Source organism: Monodelphis domestica, chromosome 7, assembly GCF_027887165.1.
Source record: "Monodelphis domestica isolate mMonDom1 chromosome 7, mMonDom1.pri, whole genome shotgun sequence".
NCBI classification, from domain to species: domain Eukaryota; kingdom Metazoa; phylum Chordata; class Mammalia; order Didelphimorphia; family Didelphidae; genus Monodelphis; species Monodelphis domestica.
In genome coordinates this window covers 134,601,580-134,621,293 of record NC_077233.1, presented here as the reverse complement: position 1 = coordinate 134,621,293, position 19,714 = coordinate 134,601,580, and the positions used below count along the sequence as shown (strand labels likewise).

Below are 19,714 nucleotides of genomic sequence, written 5' to 3'. Positions count from 1 at the left end.
ATAATTTGTCCAAGGTCATACAACTAATAAGTAGCAGAATCAGGATTCAAAAATCCAGGCATTCTGACTCCAAATACAGTACTCTTCCTACTACATCAGATTCTTCTCATTCAATATGCATCTGTAATACACTTTTGCTTCTTTAGATATGAATTTGGACACAAGGATAGTCTCCCTGCCATGGATATTTAAAACATCCTATCCATTTATGGATACATGGAAATCCCTATTTATTGGTGGCTGAAATGGTACTTCTAAATAAACAATAAATAATTATCTTGGTTTCAAATTAAGCCTCAATATTAATTGATGCTAGTGCAGTGGCAATAAGTGATCAGTACAGCAATTAGGACATTTTAAAGACAGACTTCCAGGAACATATATCCTATTGCTGTCATATTGGGGCCTGGTGTGACTTTAGCTTAGAGTATGGAACGTGTCTTCCTTGATCAATATTACTTCTTTTAGATTCTAATTTTTTCTTGGAAGGCATCAATAAACTTACCTAGCATATGAAATCTTACTATTTTAACATATGACCTCCACTGAAGTCAGGATAAAACTCAAGGAAGAGTCAAAGTCTCATTCCCTGTAAGGGGAAGTGAGACATACATACAGCAAACACTACTAAATGAAAATCAAAGTCTATGAGATACTTACTTGTCTAAGGTCCTGGAATCATCAGTGTATTCAGGAAGGTCATTTAAATCCCTGGGCAAGGCAGACATCTTATCCAAAGTAATTGGCAAAGACTGACCATCTTTTCCTACCACTTCAAGTCCTGTCAGCCCTAAGTAATGCACGTCACCCCAAGAGGCTGTGAAATTAAGCTGAAGGCCTTAAACACAAATAAAAATTGCCAGTCAGTAGCCTTAGGCACCAATAGAAATATCCTTAAAATGAAAATAGGCAGATAAATGATTCACAAACTCTATATCCTACTAATTTCAGGACATAAAATCAAGGAAATGTTGACTAGAGATGGCACTGAAATAGGTGGTATATATAGTTAACTCAACATGTTTATCCTCATGAAGTTTGGCATTTAAGCTATGATAGCATGGATACTGATTCACCCAGATTCAGTGAGCATGGAGAGACCTAGTTTTTCTTCTTTCAGGACCGCTTGAAAGACTCAGGGAATTCTGAGATAGAAATCAATTCAAATTGTATAATAAATGCTTACTAAAGGCAGTTATATACTGGGGATACAATGACAAAAGTAAAAGAGTCCTTGTCCTCAAGGGGCTTACATTCTACCTTGGGAATGCAATATGCTCACAAATAATTACAAGGTAGAGAAAAATACAAAGTAGGATAAAAGAGAAATTAGCCAAAGTTCTAAAGGGCAGGAGAGCACTAACAAGTAGGTCTGTAAAGGCTTCACAGAGGACGTAATACAACTTATGGCTCTTTATCTAGTTCAATCTCTCAGGTCATTGTATAGATCAAGAAATGGGTGCAGAGAGATTGGAAAACATTTGGCCAAGGTTACAAAGCTTAGGAAAATAATTTCTCTTTGTAGTAACAGTTTTCTTTACTAAGGACTCCACTCTCCTACACAATTCCTATTATTCTTGGGCATTCAAATCCTTTATGGTACCACAGAATCATAAATAAACAAAAGGGTTTTACAAGCTCATTTGAACAAAACAATGCTCATCCCCTATTTTATTTCAGGAAATTACCTGAAAAGAATTCCTGACCTGCCCATTCTCATAATAATTTTTCCCCATAATTATTTTTCCCCCATTGGCAAAATGCTTCTCAGTTTCAAATCTAATTTTGTGTCATGTTATTGAATGTTATTACTTTCCTTTTCCTTTAAAATCCAAATTCTATATTCATTTTACCCTAGTGTATCAATTAGTATTTTTTCAAACTGAGATTCATTTGATTATTTCTTACCCTTACCTCAAGTCTCTTAGGTCTTTTTCTACACTTCATCATGACTGGTATTTGCAAAACTTCCAAAATTAGCATCATCTGCATATTAGCAAGTCTTAGGTGTCCACTTTCAAAATATTAATAGGGCCAGTCATTTAAAAAATCCCTAACACCAAGCCCCATGTCACCTTATTAAATTACTCTCTGCAATGGAACACAACAATAAAAATGATTCAAGGCTTAGAACACAGTATAAGTGAGGAAAGTCCAAGGGCTTGAAAATGACCTAGAAGAGTTAAAGTCATATCGAACTGTCTTTAGGACTAATGTGAGGGTGTTAGACAGAAAATCATGAGCTGTTTTCCATAAGTACTGAGAAAAATACCTGAGATATTGGGCTTAGGTTGGAGATGGGAAGAGGAAAGGAGGAAACAAGATTTAAAAATTAGACACTGTGACAGAGGCTGGCATTAGAGAAAAAGTGCCAGACCAAATTGGAAGTAATATGATAGAGAACTTGGTACCAGGACTGGTTTGAATTCTATAGGGTAGCAAACAACACGCAACCTTATAAGAACCCAGATTGGTACTAGGCATAAGATCTGACACATGAATGATGAAGAAACTTTAATTAAATCAGGAAAACCCATAAGCCTATAGTGACAATCCCTGGCTGGAAAGAAAAAAAAAACTGAGACAAGTCCATGAACCCCAGTAAATGTAGATGAAAAATATCCAAAATGCTATTGGAGCATCTTACCCAAACAAGTTATTACATGAAACTGAAATAGAATAATGCCCATGACAGATAGTATAAATTTGGGTTAGATCAGGGAGAAACACAAAAACACAGGAGAAGCGGTTTCTTGCGGAACCTGGGAGTTTATGTGGGTGGATTTTGTAATAATTAAAATAGTGGAAGATATAAATTGTAGTAGATATAAGAGTGGATGAGTAAGTTGTGACTGCAGAAAATATGTTTTCACTACAGTGTCTTGTTTTTAAATCAAATATATAAGGTGGTTGCCAGGGAAATATTCCCAATTATTAAATATATACCCAAGTCAGCTGGGTTTTATAAAGATTTAACTAATACAATGAGGAATTAAAGAAAGGGAGAAAGAGAGAAAGGAAATAATGAGAAAAGGATAGGCTGGCCCAGGGCAGCCCTAGCCAACCCAGGCCTAAGCCTTAAGAGAAAGATCAGTCAGTCTTTTATCACTCACTATAAGATTTGTTCAAGCAAGGATTCAGAGGGACAGAGTCTCCTCAGAGGGAGTTCCAGCCAGAGTCAGCCTTCCTCAGACTGTCTTCAAGAGACTCTCATCAGAGCCTCCTTAGAGACTGTCTCTTTTCTCAGCTTTTCCATCTCCTTATAAAGGGAATTTTCTCCTATGTCCCCTCCCCCAAGTTCTCCCATCTACCAATCACAGTAGACGTTTTTCAAAGGACAGACCATTCTTAGTTCACATCTGAGTAGACTAATCTTTTGAGTAATTCACACCTGAGTAGACTAGAATCTCTGAGGAAGTTTTCACCTTTTTGCTCCTTGTAAGTTCACAAGTTGCCTGACCTTTATAGGTACTTAGCACCCCTTTGTATTAGATCTATAAATAGGCATGGCTTAAGAACTTTTTGTCTTACTATAAGTATGGGTTTAAGTATCTTTCATTGTTCGGCAAAGAGTTTACAACTTTATCTTCCCCTAAGGCATGCTTAAGTATGGTGAAGTAGAGTTCTCACATTCCTGATCTAAGTACCTTCACTGCCCAAATGAGGAATGGTCCCAATGGGGAATGGTCTTAACCCAATCTTATGAAGTAGGGTCTGAGAAATTTTAAGGTTCACAATTTAGAATCCCTTAGAATTATTGAACCTATATATACATTTCAATCTCAAGCCTAGACTAAAATATCATTAACCTCTATAATCAACCACATATATAGAATAATTGCCTTATAATCACACATTAAGAAAGATACCTACATTCATTATATAAAAAAAAATCTCACTTGCACACATGAGGATGGCACAAACATCCTATATAAAGTTTCACTTACATGCATCAAAATATTCACTCTTATATGCACACACACACATTAATCTTATACACATGCATGATCCTGTAGTTCCGGATACCTGAAATCATCTTTCAAGGTGAGATGATAGGCAAGTATGTATCTTGTAAAGGAGAAGGAACCCCAGATCTGTGATAAACTTCAAACAACACCAAAGGATGGAAGATATATGGACAACTGGAAAGAATTTTGAATCAAAGACATTATTGGGAATGAACTTCAGGAAAATGGGTCATGTAAGATTAATTGCCGATCACATTAACTTCACATATAGGGAAGTACATCCACATGGACATTAGAATAAATATGCATCCACCACAACATATCTAGAACACAAACAAATTTTACACTGACATTAGGGGCTATGCTGTATATAAGGACAACCTATCAATTGTATATCTGTAAATAAATCTCTACTTCCAGAGGATATATATGTATATATGTATTTAAATAACATGTGACATGTAAATGTGTACAAATAGCAGACATGTATAGTGGTAGTCTCTCGGAAGCAGAGAATGACTATTGTCTTTGTGCATTATCATCTATTGATGTACCCTCATGTGGCTTTGAAGTCCAAAGACTGAGGAGCAGAGTTTGTGGCACACGGGGCATGGGATACCAGTTGTTACAGGAGGTGCGGTTGTGGCCTGGTGTCGGCGTTCACGTGCAGCGGCAAGACATCGATGTCGCTCATCTTCAAAGGTGGTGGCAGCATGGTTAATGTGGGTTCACCAGCTGCTTCTGTCAAAGGCAGCGAGTTCTAGTTGCTTTGGTGTAATGCCAGCCCACTTCAAGTTGGACTTTAGCTGATCCTTGAATCTTTTCTTTGGTTGGTCTTGCTTCCTGAGTCCAGCTGACAGTTCACCATAGAATACCTGTCTTGGTATTCACTGTGGGTCCATGCGGATGATGACATGTATATATATATATATAGCATAATAATGATCTAATCTAGTAATATAGTTAGAAAGGAGAGTTAAAATACTACAGGGACAGAGTAGTTTAGGGTGGAAAAGGGAATATTGTAACTATAGAGGTAACATAGGGACAGAATGAATCAGATTTCATTAGATACAAGTTAATATACGTGTATATATATATGTGCATATATATTTACCTATAGATGTTATGAATGTTACATTGATCAAGGAGAGACCTTTTGGTCTCGAGTAGTGGAGGGGGGACAAGAGGGACAAGAGTGAATTGGGGAGAGCAGTGTTAGCTAAGGAGGGAAGGCAGAAGGGGGAAAATCTTCAAACTCTCTCTCCTCTCTCTGAACCAATTTGTTACATCTGCTGTCTCCCCTGTACCCCGCTTTGTGGAAGGGGGTTCTCTCTTTCCCCCTCTACATACCGAAAGTCCAAGCTACCCTAGAGGTACAAACTTCTCTCTTTTATCTTTTTTTTTAATACAATACCTGAGTGAAGTTCTAAGGGTTTTATCCCATTGAAAAGGAATCACTGGGAGATACTATGAACCAGTTGGTAAAGATTACAGTAAAGAGAATGGACAGAGGTAGGGGTAGGGAATAGATTTTATGGAAGTTTGTTCAAAAGAAATTAGAAGCAGAAAGAATGAAGACTGGACAAAAGACAGCAGAAATGCAGTGGATTGTACCTAAGAGGAAAAGACCTGGGTAAAAGAGTAAATTATAACATGGAAGAGAGGAAACAAGAGAAAGGAAAATAAACAGTGTGTTTATAAGAAACTATCATGTGATTAGTAGAATGTTTGGCAAATAGCAGAAGGCAGGGGCCCTATCTTGGTCATCTCTGCCTCCCCTAATTTTTCTGCACTGGGACTAATACACAAGAAATGCTCATTGTCTATTTGTTGAATGAAAGAATTAATTTATTTATGTCAATAACTATTTATCACCTACTTACTATGCACAGTACACTATACCAGGTACTAGATATATCACAATGTAAAAACAAATCCCTATCCTTAAGAAGCTTTTAGTCTAATGTGTGTTGTGTTGTGTATTTGGAATGAGATGTATATACAAGTAACTATAAAACAAGTTAGAAAACAGATAGACATAAAGGAGATATTGAAGAGAGGAACCCAAGGGATCGAAAGAAATTCTGGAGATTTCTTTTTTTTTTTTAATAATATTTTATTTGATCATTTCCAAGCATTAGTCATTAAAGACAAAGATCATTTTCTTTTCCTCCCTCCCCAAACCCCCATAGCTGATGCGTGATTCCACTGAGTATCACATGTGTTCTTGATTCGAACCCATTCCCATGTTGTTAGTATTTGCATTAGAGTGTTCGTTTAGAGTCTCTCCTCTGTCATGTCCCCTCAACCTCTGTATTCAGGCAGTTGCTTTTCCTCGGTGTTTCTACTCCCACAGTTTGTCCTCTGCTTATGAATAGTGTTTTTTCTCCTAGATCCCTGCAGATTGTTCAGGGACATTACATCGCCTCTATTGGAGAAGTCCATTACGTTCGATTACACCACAGTGTATTAGTCTCTGTGTACAATGTTCTTCTGGTTCTGCTCCTCTCGCTCTGCATCACTTCCTGGAGGTCGTTCCAGTCTCCATGGAATTCCTCCACTTTATTATTCCTTTTAGCACAATAGTATTCCATCACCAACATATACCACAATTTGTTCGGCCATTCCCCAATTGATGGGCATCCCCTCATTTTCCAATTTTTGGCCACCACAAAGAGTACAGCTATGAATATTCTTGTACAAGTCTTTTTCCCCATTATCTCTTTGGGGTACAAACCCAGCAGTGCTATGGCTGGATCAAAGGGTAGACATACTTTTATCGCCCTTTGGGCATAGTTCCAAATTGCCCTCCAGAATGGTTGGATCAGTTCACAACTCAACCAGCAATGAATTAATGTCCCTACTTTGCCACATCTCCTCCAGCATTCATTACTTTCCTTTGCTATCATGTTAGCCAATCTGCTAGGTGTGAGGTGACACCTCAGAGTTGTTTTGATTTGCATCTCTCTGATTATAAGAGATTTAGAACACTTCTTCATGTGCTTATTAATAGTTTTGATTTCTTTATCTGAAAACTGCCTATCCATGTCCCTTGCCCATTTATCAATTGGAGAATGGCTTGGTTTTTTGTACAATTGATTTAACTCTATAAATTTGAGTAATTAAACCTTTGTCAGAGGTTTCTATGAAGATTTTTTCCCAATTTGTTGCTTCCCTTCTGATTTTAGTTACATTGGTTTTCTTTGTACAAAAGCTTTTTAATTTGATGTAGTCGAAATTATTTATTTTACATTTTGTGATTCTTTCTATGTCTTGCTTGGTTTTAAAGTCTTTCCCCTCCCACAGGTCTGACATGTATACTATTCTGTGTTTACCTAATTTACTTATGATTTCCTTCTTTATGTTTAAGTCATTCACCCATTTTGAATTTATCTTGGTGTAGGGGGTGAGGTGTTGATCTAAACCTAATCTTTCCCACACTGTCCTCCAATTTTCCCAGCAGTTTTTATGAAATAGTGTATTTTTGTCCCAAAAGCAGGGTTCTCTGGGTTTGTTGTATACTGTCCTGCTGAGGTCACTTACCCCGAGTCTATTCCACTGATCCTTCTTTCTGTCTCAGCCAGTACCAAATTGTTTTGATGACCGATTCTTTATAATATAGTCTGAGATCTGGGACTGCAAGGCCCCCATCATTTGTGTTTTGTTTTTCATTATTTCCCTGGATATCCTTGATCTTTTGTTATTCCAAATGAACTTTGTTATGTTTTTTTTCTAAATCAGTAAAGATATTTTTTGGGAGTTCAGTGAGTATGGCACTAAATAGATAAATAAGTTTGGGTAGGATGGTCATTTTTATTATATTGGCTCGTCCTATCCATGAGCAGTTAATGTTTTTCTAATTGCTCAAGTCTAGTTTTAGTTGTGTGGAGAGTTTTTGTAGTTGTGTTCATATAGTTCCTGTGTTTGTCTCAGGAGATAGATTCTTAGGTATTTTATTTTGTCTAAGGTGATTTTGAATGGGATTTCTCTTTCTAGTTTTTGCTGCTGAGCTGTGTTGGAGATATATAGAAATGCTGATGACTTATGGGAGTTCATTTTGTATCCTGCAACTTTGCTAAATTTGATTATTTCAATTAGCTTTTTGGTTTAGTCTCTAGGATTCTTTAAGTAGACCATCATGTCATCTGCAAAGAGTGATAACTTGGTCTCCTCCTTGCCTATTTTGATGCCTTCAATTTCTTTTTCTTCTCTAATTGCTACTGCTAGTGTTTCTAGTACAATGTCAAATAGTAGAGGTGATAATAGGCATCCTTGTTTCACTCCTGATCTTATTGGGAATGCATCTAGTTTATCCCCATTGCAGATGATATTAGCTGATGGTTTTAGATATATAATGTTTATTATTTTTAGGAACGACCCTTCTATTCCTATGCTTTCTAGTGTTTTTAATAGGAATGTATTTTATCAAAGGCTTTTTCTGCTTCTATTGAGATAATCATGTGATTCTTGTTGGTTTGCTTGTTGATGTGGTCAATTATGTGGATGGTTTTCCTAATATTGAACCAGCCCTGCATCCCTGGTATAAATCCTACTTGATCATGGTGGATGACCCTTCTGATCACTTGCTGGAGTCTTTTTGCTAGTATCCTATTTAAGATTTTTGCATTTATATTCATTAGGGAGATTGGTCTATAGTTTCCTTTCTCTGTTTTTGACCTGCCTGGTTTTGGAATCAGTACCAGGTTTGTGTCATAAAAAGAGTTTGGTAGAACTCCCTCTTTGCTTATTATGTCAAATAGTTTGTATAGTATTGGGATTAACTGTTCTCTGAATGTTTGATAGAATTCACTGGTGAATCCATCGGGCCCTGGGGATTTTTTCTTAGGAAGTTCTTTGATGGCTTGTTGGATTTCATTTTCTGATATGGGATTATTAAGAATTCTATTTCTTCTTCTGTTAGTCTAGGCAGTTTGTATTTTTGTATATATTCATCCATATCACTTAAATTGGTGTATTTATTGCCATATAATTGGGCAAAGTAATTTTTAATGATTGCCTTAATTTCCTCTTCATCGGAGGTGATGTCCCCCTTTTCATCTTTGATGCTGTTAATTTGTTTTTCTTCTTTCCTTTTTTTAATTAGGTTGACCAGTACTTTGTCTACTTTGTTTTTTTTTCAAAGTACCAGCTTCTTGTCTTATTTATTAAATCAATAGTTCTATCACTTTCGATTTTATTAATTTCTCCCTTAATTTTTAGGATTTCTAGTTTGGTTTTCTGCTGGGGGGGGTTAATTTGATCGCTTTTGAGTTTTTTTATTTGCATTTCCAATTGATTGATTTCTGCTCTCCCTTGTTGGTTAATATATGCACTCAGGGATATGAATTTACCTCTGATTACTGCTTTGGCTGCATCCCAAAAGGTTTGAAAGGATGTCTCGCCATTGTCATTTTCCTCGATGAAATTATTAATTGTTTCTGTGATTTCTCTAACTAAATGATTTTGGAGTATCATATTGTTTAATTTCCAATTAGTTTTTGATTTGGTTTTCCACATACCATTACTGATCATTATTTTTATTGCTTTGTGATCTGAAAAGGCTGCATTTATTATTTCTGCTTTTCTGCATTTGTGTGCCATGTTTCTGTGACCTAATGTATGGTCAATCTTTGTGAATGTGCCATGTGGTGCTGAGAAGAAGGTGTATTCCTTTTTATCCCTATTTATTTTTCTCCATATGTCTATTAATTCTAATTTTTCTAAGATTTCATTCACTTCTTTTACCTCTTTCTTATTTATTTTTTGATTTGATTTATCTAAATTTGATAATGGTTGGTTCAAATCTCCCACTAATATGGCTTTACTGTCTATTTCTTCCTTCAATTCTCCTAGTTTCTCCATTAGAAATTTGGGTGCTATATTATTTGGTGCATACATGTTAATTAGTGATATTTCCTCATTATCTACAGTACCTTTTAACAAAATATAATTACCTTCCCTATCCCTTTTGATCAGGTCTATTTTTGCTTTGGCTGTATCAGATATTATGATTGCAACTCCTGCCTTCTTTCTGTCAGTTGAGGCCCAGAAGGTCTTACTCCATCCTTTAATTCTGACCTTGTGGGTGTCTACCCACCTCATGTGTGTTTCTTGAAGACAACATATGGTAGGGTTTTGGATTCTAATCCATTCTGATATTCGTCTATGTTTTATGGGTGAGATCATCCCATTCACGTTCAAAGTTATGACTGTCACTGGTGGACTCCCTGGCATTTTGATATCCTTCCCTAATTCTAACCTTTCTTCTTCAGCTCTACCTTTTAGTCCAGTAATTTATTTTAAATCAGTCCCCCTTGTCCCCTCCCTTGATATGTTTCCCTTTGTAGTCCCTCCCTTTTTGTTCCCTCCCCCTCCCTCCTCTTCTTCCCTCCCTTTCTTGTGTTCCCTCCCCTCTATCTGCCTTGGTTTTCCCTTCTCCCTTCCCTTGTTGGGTAAGATAGAATTCAAGATCCCAATGGATCTGGATGTTCTTCCCTCTCAGAGTTGATTTCCCTGAGAGTAAGGTTTAAGTAAAAACTCTCTTCCTCTCTTTCTTATAGGAGTTTTCTTCCCCTCCCCTTCCCGTGTGAATCTTTGTGTGAGAAAGATTATTCTATTTGGTCTTTCTTTTCCCCCTATTTACACATTACATTTTCCCCACATGTTAATATACATAGATTGATATAAATATAGTCCTTATAGAAGAGAGTTTGAGTAAAAGAAAAATAACATTTTTCTCCTTTTCCCTTTACTTCATATTTACCTTTTCAGGTATTCCATGCTCTTTGTTTTTCGATATCGAACTTTCCACAGAGCTCTGGTCTTTTATTTGCAAAAACTTGGAAATCTTCTATTTTGTTGAATGCCCATACTTTCCCTTGGAAATATATAGTCAGTTTAGCTGGATAGCTGATTCTTGGTTGAAGGCCCAGCTCTCTTGCCTTTCTGAAAATCATGTTCCATGCCTTACGGTCATTCAGGGTGAAACTTGCAAGGTCTTGTGTGACCCTCATTGGCATTCCTTTATATCTAAATTGTCTTTTTCTGGCTTCTTGTAAGATTTTTTCTTTTGCCTGAAAGCTTTGGAATTTGGCAATTACATTCCTGGGAGTTGTCTTTTGGGGATTTAGTATAGAGGGTGTTCGGTGAACTCTTTCAGTGGCTGTATTGCCCTCTTGTTCGAGAATCTCTGGGCAATTTTCTTTGATTATATCTTGTATTATGATGTCGAGTTTGCTATTTATTTCTGGCTTTTCTGGTAGTACAATTATTCTTAAATTGTCTCTTTTCCCTCTATTTTCAAAGTCTATGACCTTGTCAGTAAGATATTTTATGTTCTCTTCTAATTTCTTGGTCTTTTGGCTTTGCTTTATTAATTCTTGCTCATTGTCTTCGAGTTGCCTAATTTTGACCTTTAAAGCCTGGTTTTCCTTTTCACTTTGGTCAAACTGGTTTTGTAGATGTGTGAATTTCTTTTGCATTATTTCCCACTTTTCCTCCCAGAAGGCTTCCAACTTTTTGATCCTTTCCGATTCAGATTCTTCATGGGATTGTGGAGAGTTTCCTTTTCCTTTGGAACGTTTTGGAGCGTTTGCTTGTGTTTCCTCTTCTATCTCCTCTGTATTTTGTATTTTTGCTCCATAAAATGTGTCTAAAGTCACCCCCTTCTTCTTGTTTTTCTTGGAATTTTGAGGCTTTTGTGCTTCTGTGGAGTTTGCCATCTCTATCTGAGTGGGGAGGACTAGCTTTTCTTATCTCTGTCTGGTGTTCAGAGGTTTTAGCCATAGGCAGATTGTCCGTTCAATGCAGTTGTTGTTCTGTCTTCCGTGGGAAGCCAGGAATTGCTGGTGTTTCTGTGTTACTGCCCTCCTCAGTTCCCTCCCGATGCTTCTCCATTGCCTTACTTCCACGCTCTGAGCCTGGCTCGGCACTCTCCACGAAGTGTTTTAATGCCTTTACCGGCCAGAAGACCCAGCACTCTGAGGGGGGAGGGGCCGAGGCTTCCTGGAGCTCTGCGGGCTCCTGATAGGATTAGCTTTACCTGGGTTGAACTGAGTATGCCCTGAGGCAGGGACCTTCTGTGAGACTCAGATGGAAGGATCCAGCCAGGGGGTTACAGGCTCCCCCCGTCTCTCTCTGTTTCCCTGCTGTCTGTGTTGGGTGCCCCCTCATCTGAGTCAGGTTGTTTTCAGGAAGTGGCCTTCAGAATAGCCGGCCCTGTGGCTCTGAGGTTCCCTCTGCTGCCTTGGACTCAGCACCCTCGGTTGGGGGGGATGGATCCTGGGACCTTCCTTCTGCCTACTCCTTAGGTCCGAGTGATCTCGGGTTCTGGCTTTTGGGGGGGGGGGAGTACCTTTTGATCAAGGTCCAGGAGGAGGATTCCCAGGGTCTATGCTGTTGTTCGTTTTGAATTTAGGTGCCCTAGGAGCATATAGCTTGAGATCGGTAAAGAAGGGTTTCCGGAGATCTGAACTTTAGCTTTCTCTAAGCCGCCATCTTGACCAGAAGTCTCTGGAGATTTCTTGATGAGTGAGGTTGGAATAAAAATGAAAGTTCATTTTTGACTTGGGGTAGAGAGTTGGCTTTAAGGATAATGCAAAATTTAGTGGGACGTTGAAAGATGGGCATGTAAAAATTAAAATTAGTCTCAATAAATAAAAATATATTGTATGAGATTTATTAATGATCATTAGAAATCAAGGAATAAATAGGATACAAAATAAAAGAACATGTGCTCATGGCTGATTAGCCCATTTAAAATCCCCACACTTAGCTTATCACTGCCATCATCTATGCTCGCTGCAAGCCAAAGAAAGGAAGGGACCCTCCACGTCCCTGACTAATATTCCCTGTCTATAGGAAGTAGGCAATGAAAGGAAGTCAATGGGTTCCCAGAAAATGTAGTTCTTTTTTTAGTGTAACAGATTTTCAATTTTACAATCCTCCCCCTGAGATTCGTAGAAGACTAGTCTCTCCAATGAATCTTGTAAACATAACCAACTTTGAAATTACTATAATTTGGGGACAAAAGGAAGAGAGAACAAAACCAATGATTGCTAGGCACATTGACAAAAAGCCAGTTAGGGGAGAGTCCCCTTTGACATAAGAGTATAACAAATGCATTCAACCCCACACAGTTCAAATCAACACATCCCAAAGTTCACTCTGTGTCTTCTGGTGCAGTGTCTGGTTTCTGGAGGCATCTTCATGGTGCCTTCTCCAAATAGTTCATATCTGGATTTAAAAAGTTAGCAAGTTTCTTATCCTAAAATTACTCTCAAAAAGAATTCAAACTTTGTATTTTAGAATAATAATATATTCCTTCTTGAAGAGGGTGTTGAAAAACAGGAATCACTTATGGATGCATGGCTGAGTTGTGAGGTATATGAATCAATTGGTAAGAGAAATCAAAAACATCAAAAGAATCCAAATAAAAGAGAAAAGATAATTTCTGGATGAAATATAGATGATGAAAGTCTTATGTGAAAAAATTCTAAGTAAAGGAAAATAAACCTATAACAGAATCAGGGCCCAATTAAAGTAATTTAAGAAATTTTGCACTTATCCAATTGGTAGCCAAGATTACAGAAAGATTGCCACACTATGAAAGACAGAATAGGGACTAGATTATAGGAGCCAGGTAGGAGCCAAATTTATGATACTTGGTAGAATGTGGGATAATGAAGACCTGCCTTTGACATACATATGTCAAAACAGCCGCAACCTCAAACCCCAAACAAGTTCAAGTCCTCTTGTCTTGGCTCAAAATTTCCTCAAACCCATTGGGATTGGTTGGTCTATTTGACCCTATGCTCAATTGGCACTATGCAGTTTAGCTTTGTGCTTTTTTGGCACTGTGCAATGGCTCTTTTTGTATTCCCTTCTCCTGGAATCAGACAAAATCATTAAGCAAAGTCCCATAATTTTTTTAAACAATCAATGGCATCATTTTTATAGTCTAAAGCTTTTTGGATATGCATTAATATTAGAACAAATGTATTATAAACTTATATTAGTACAAAATAAAAAAAAAAACTAAAGAAAAATCTTCTCAATACTGTTGACATGTGCTTCAAATACAAAAAGGAGAGAAAAATAAATCTCAGATACTATATTATACATGCAAGGAAATACAATAATAAAAAAATTAAAAATAAAAAAATATAGCTTACAATCAGTGACACACTGTGTCAGCCAAGGAGAGGTAGAATACAAAAGTTTCTAACCAAAAAAATAAGATCCATTTCCTTTTTAACTTAAATCACTGTGTGAATATAAATAATTTTCAGAATAAAACAGTAATACAGTAGATAATGCACATTCAAAAAAGTACCAAAGTCCCCCAAATTAATAATAGCTCAGTTAATTATAGTAGCAAAGAAACCCAGTCATATTTCATGAAAGTTGTTGTATGACATTAAAAAAACCTATGAACTGATGGATATTTGACACAATTTTTATAGATTTAGCAAATCTTTCAGGCTTGGCAAACATATTTTTAAACAAAGTAAAACTTATTTGGGTCAAGAATATCATTAAGAAATCTAGATTTTTCAGGTGGAAGTAAATTAAATTGAAGAATTTTTGTAGAAGCTCTTTTTTCAGGTTCTTGCTTCATAGAAACACCTTGGTAGGAACATCTATTTGGTTCTCTACCTTTAATAAAACATTCTTTATAATATAAATATAAATAGAAAACATCATCCATTCAGAAATCACTAGTTATCTAAAATTATTTCTGAAGAACCCTTCAAATCAATTTAAGATATTTAGCTCATTAAAGTTTTCAAAGGTTGTTAGCCAGGTCGAGTCCATTCATTATCTATGTGACAACTAACAAATGCAAAATGGAAAAAAAAAAACTGCTGGGGAGGGAAGCAGTACAAGGGAGGGAAAGGGTGGGGAGGTAGTTTAAAAAGACTGTAAAGAAAATAAGAGAGGAAAAAGAAGAGAGAAGGGGGTAGAAAGGGAAGTAAAATAAGGGTGGGAATAAGGGGGACTGATTAAAAATGAAACATTGGTGTAGAAGGAAATAGTGAAAGAAGAAAAGGCAGGACTAGGAATGGAAATCAAAATGCTGGGAAATACACAGCTGATAATCATAACTCTGAATGTGAATGGAATGAACTCATCCATAAAACACAAATAGCAAAATGGATTAGAAACCAAAACCTTACCATATGCTGTCTACAAGAAATACACATGAGGAAGGTAGACATGTATAGGGTAAAAGTAAGAGGATGGAGCCAAATCTATTGGGCATCAACTGATAAAAAGAAGCCAGGAGTCACAATCATGATATCTGACAAAGACAAATTAAAAATAGATCTAGTTAAAAGAGATAGGGATGGTAATTACATCCTGATCAAATGCAGTATAGACAATGAGGAAATATCAGTACTCAACATGTATGCACCAAATAGCATAGCATCCAAATTTCTAAAGGAGAAACTAGTGGAGCTCAAGGATGCAATAGATAGAAAAACTATACTAGTGAGGGACCTGAAGCTTCCTCTATCACAAATAGATAAATGAAACCAAAAAAATAAGAAAGAGGTAAGAGAAGTGAATGGAATCTTGGAAAAATTAGTAGATATGTGAAGAAAAATAAATAGGGACAAAAAAGAATACACCTTCTTTTCAGCAGCACATGGTACATTCACAAAGATTGACCATGTACTAGGGCATAAAAACATTGCAAACAAATGCAAAAGAGTAGAAATAATAAATGCAACCTTCTCAGATCACAATGAAATGAAAATAATATTTAGTAACAATGCATGGAACGGCAAACAAAAAAATTAATGGGAAATTAAACAATATAATTCCCCAGAATCAGTTAAAGAACAAATCATAGAAAGAATTAATAATTTAATTGAAGAAAGTGACAATGATGAGACATCCTTTTAAAATCTATGGGATGCAGCCAAAGCAGTACTCAGGGGGGAATTTATATCCTTGAGTTCATATATTAACAAATTAGAGAGGGTAGAGGTCAATGAATGGAGCATTCGAATTAAAAACTAGAAAGTGAACAAATTAAAAATCCTTAGATGAAAACTCAGAGATCCTAAAAATCAAAGGAGAAATTAATAAAATTATAAATCAAAGAAAATCAACTATTGATTTAATAAATAAGACCAGAAGTTGGTACTTTGAAAAAAACAAATAATATAGACAAAGTACTGGTCAATCTAATTAAAAAAGGGAAAAAAGAAAACCAAATTGAAAGTATCCAAGATGAAAAGGGAGATCTCACTTCTAATAAATAATAAATTAAATTCTAATTAAGGCAATCATTAAAAACTATTATGCCCAAATATATGGCAATAAATATGGCAATCTAGGTGACATGGATGAATATTTACAAAAACATAAATTGCCTAGACTAACAGAGGAAGAAATAGACTACCTAAACAACCCCTTATCAGAAAAAGAAATTGAACAAGCCATCAAAGAACTCCTAAGAAAAAAACCCCAGGTCCAGATGAATTCACAAATGAATTCTATCAAACATTCAGAGAACAGTTAATCCCAATATTATATAAACTATTTGATGGAATAAGCAAAAAAGGAGTTCTACCAAATTCATTTTAAGACACAAATATGATACTGATCCCAAAGCCAGGCAGGTCAGAAACAGAGAAAGAAAACTATAGACCAATCTCCTTAATGAATATAGATGCAAAAATCTTAAATAGGATACTAGCAAAAAGACTCCAGCACGTCATCTCAAGGGTTATTCACTATGATCAGATAGGATTCATACCAGGAATGAAAGGATGGTTCAATATTAGGAAAACTATCCACATAATTGACCATATTAACAAGCAAACCAACAAACATCACATGGTTATTTCAATAGATGCAGAAAAAGCCTTTGACAAAATACAACATTCATTCCTATTGAAAACACTAGAAAGCACAGGAATAGAAGGGTCTTTCCTAAAAATGACCAACAGTATATATCTAAAACCATTAGCCAACATCATCTGCAATGGGGATGAATGAGATGCATTCCCAATAAGATCAGGAGTGAAAGAAGGATGACCATTATCACCTCTATTATTTAACATTGTACTAGAAACACTAGCTGTAGCAATTAGAGAAGACAAAGAAATTGAAAGTATTAAAATTGGCAATGAGGAGACTAAGCTATCACTCTTTGCGGATGATATGATGGTCTACTTAAAGAATCCTAAAGAATCAACCAAAGAGCTAGTCGAAATAATCAACAACTTTAGCAAAGTTGCAGGATACAAAATAAACCCACATAAGTCATCAGTATTTCTATATATCTCCAACACACCTCAGCAGCAAGAATTAGAAAGAGAAATTCCATTTAAAATCACCCTAGACAATATAAAATACTTGGGAATATATCTGCCAAGACAAACACAGGAACTATATGAACACAACTACAAAACACTTTTCACAAAATTAAAACTAGATCTAAATAATTGGAAAAACATCAATTGCTCCTGGGTGGGATGAACTAACATAATAAAAATGACAATCCTACCCAAATTAACTTACTTATTTAGTGCCATATCCATTGAACTACCAAAAAACTTTTTTTACTGAATTAGAAAAAACCATAACAAAGTTCATTTGGAAGAATAAAAGATCAAGGATATCCAGGGAAATCATGAAAAAAATGTGAAGGAAGGTGGCCTTGCAGTCCCAGATCTCAAACTATACTATAAATCAGTGGTCATCAAAACAATTTGGTACTGGATAAGAGATAGAAAGGAGGATCAGTGGAATAGACTTGGGGTAAGTGACCTCAGCAAGACAGTCTATGATAAACCCAAAGATTCCAGCTTTGGGGACCAAAATTCATTATTTGATAAAAACTGCTGGGAAAATTGGAAGACATTATGGGAGAGATTAGGTTTGGATAAACATCTCACATCCTACACCAAGATAAACTCAGAATGGGTGAATGACTTGGCGATAAAGAAGGAAACTATAAGTAAATTAGGTGAACATAGACTAGTATACATGTCAGATCTTTGGGAAAGGAAAGACTAAAACCAAGCAAGAGGTAGAATAAAATCACAAAATGTAAAATCAATAATTTTGATTACATCAAACTAAAAAAAGATTTTGTACAAAAATAACCAATGCAACCAAAATTAGAAGGGAAGCAACAAATTAGGAAACACTCTTCATAATAAAAACCTCTGAAAAAGGTCAAATTACTCAAATTTATAAAGATCTAAACCAGTTGTACAAAAAATCAAGCCATTCTCCAATTGATAAATGGGCAAGGGACATAAATAGGCAATTTTCAGTTAAAGAAATCAAAACTATTAATAAGCACAGAAAAAGTGTTCTAAATCTCTTATAATCAGAGATACAAATCAAAACAACTCTGAGGTATCACCTCACACCTAGCAGATTGGCTAACATGACAGCAATGGAAAGTAATGAATGCTGGAGGGGATGTGGCAAAGTTGGGACATTAATACACTGCTGGTGGAGTTGTGAATTTATCCAACCATTCTGGAGGGAAATTTGGAATTATGCCCAAAGGGTGCTAAAAGACTGTCTGCCCTTTGATCCAGCCATAGCACTGCTGGGTTTGTACCCCAAAGAGGTAATAAAGAAAAAGACTTGTACAAGAATATTCATAGCTGCACTCTTTGTAGTGGCAAAAAATTGGAAAATGAGGAGATGCCCGTTGATTGGGGAATGGCTGAACAAATTGTGGTATATGTTGGTGTAGGAATACTATTGTGCTCAAAAGAATAATAAACTGGAGGGATTCCATGGGAACTGGAATGACCTCCAGGATTGATGCTGAACGAAAGGAGCAGAACCAGGAGAACATTGTAGACAGGGACTGATACACTGTGGTACAATTGAATGTAATGGACTTCTCCATTAGTGGCAATGCAGTGATCCTGAACAACTTGGAGGGATCTACAAGAAAGAACACTATCCACATTCAGAGGAAAAACCATGGGAGTAGAAACACAGAAGAAAAACAACTGATTGATTACATGGGTTATGGGGATATGGTTGAGGATGTCGACTCTAAATGAACATCCCAATGCAAACACCAACAACATAGAAATAGGTTTTGATCAAGGATACATCTAATTCCCAGAGAAACTGTGCCTTAGCTACAAGAAGGGTAGGGGAAGGAAGGGGGGTAAATAATATGATTCTTATAACCAAGAAATAGTGTTCTAAATTGACTAAATAAATAAAATTTAAAAAACTGTTTATGAGCTTTTACAATATTTTACAATTTTTTGTTCAGTAGTCATAGGAGAAAGGTAACAGAATATATCTAATAGTTAAAACACTGTAGATAAAGCTGATTCAGTGTAACAGAATAGTATCGAATATATTAATATATGAACTTAAAACAACAAAATTAAATCTTAAACAATTCTCAAAATACAATAAATTAAAGTAACTTTCATAGAAGAATAGAGTCTGAAAAAGGCTTAAAATTTCACCTCAAGACTCTTTAAAGTTCCTTTCTCTATCCGTTCAGATTCCTTTCGTCAGTGCTCTGGATTTTCCTATATTGAGGGAGAACATGGGTTTGGGGAATCTCAAACTGGATAAACATTAGGGACTGGGCAGGCCCAAATGGCAAAGGGTTGTAGGTTGATGAATTTCTCCCCTGAATCTCAGGCAAGATAATTGAAAGTATCAGTGGAGGAAAGAAAAATCATCCTAAAACTAGAAAACATCCTAAAACAGCTGTTTGAAATAGAATGTGC

General features: G+C 36.1%; 1 protein-coding gene across 13 annotated transcripts in view; it reads right to left on the bottom strand.

Moving 5' to 3' along the window:
• Nucleotides 1–19,714, bottom strand: part of KATNIP (katanin interacting protein) — a 221,019-nt gene that overhangs the window by 30,644 nt on the left and 170,661 nt on the right. For all 13 annotated transcript variants that reach the window (XM_056805495.1, XM_016424209.2, XM_056805498.1 and 10 more), the window contains one exon: nt 661–838. In XM_056805495.1, the coding sequence (XP_056661473.1) occupies nt 661–838 (178 nt within the window). The remainder of the gene's footprint in view (nt 1–660; nt 839–19,714) is intronic.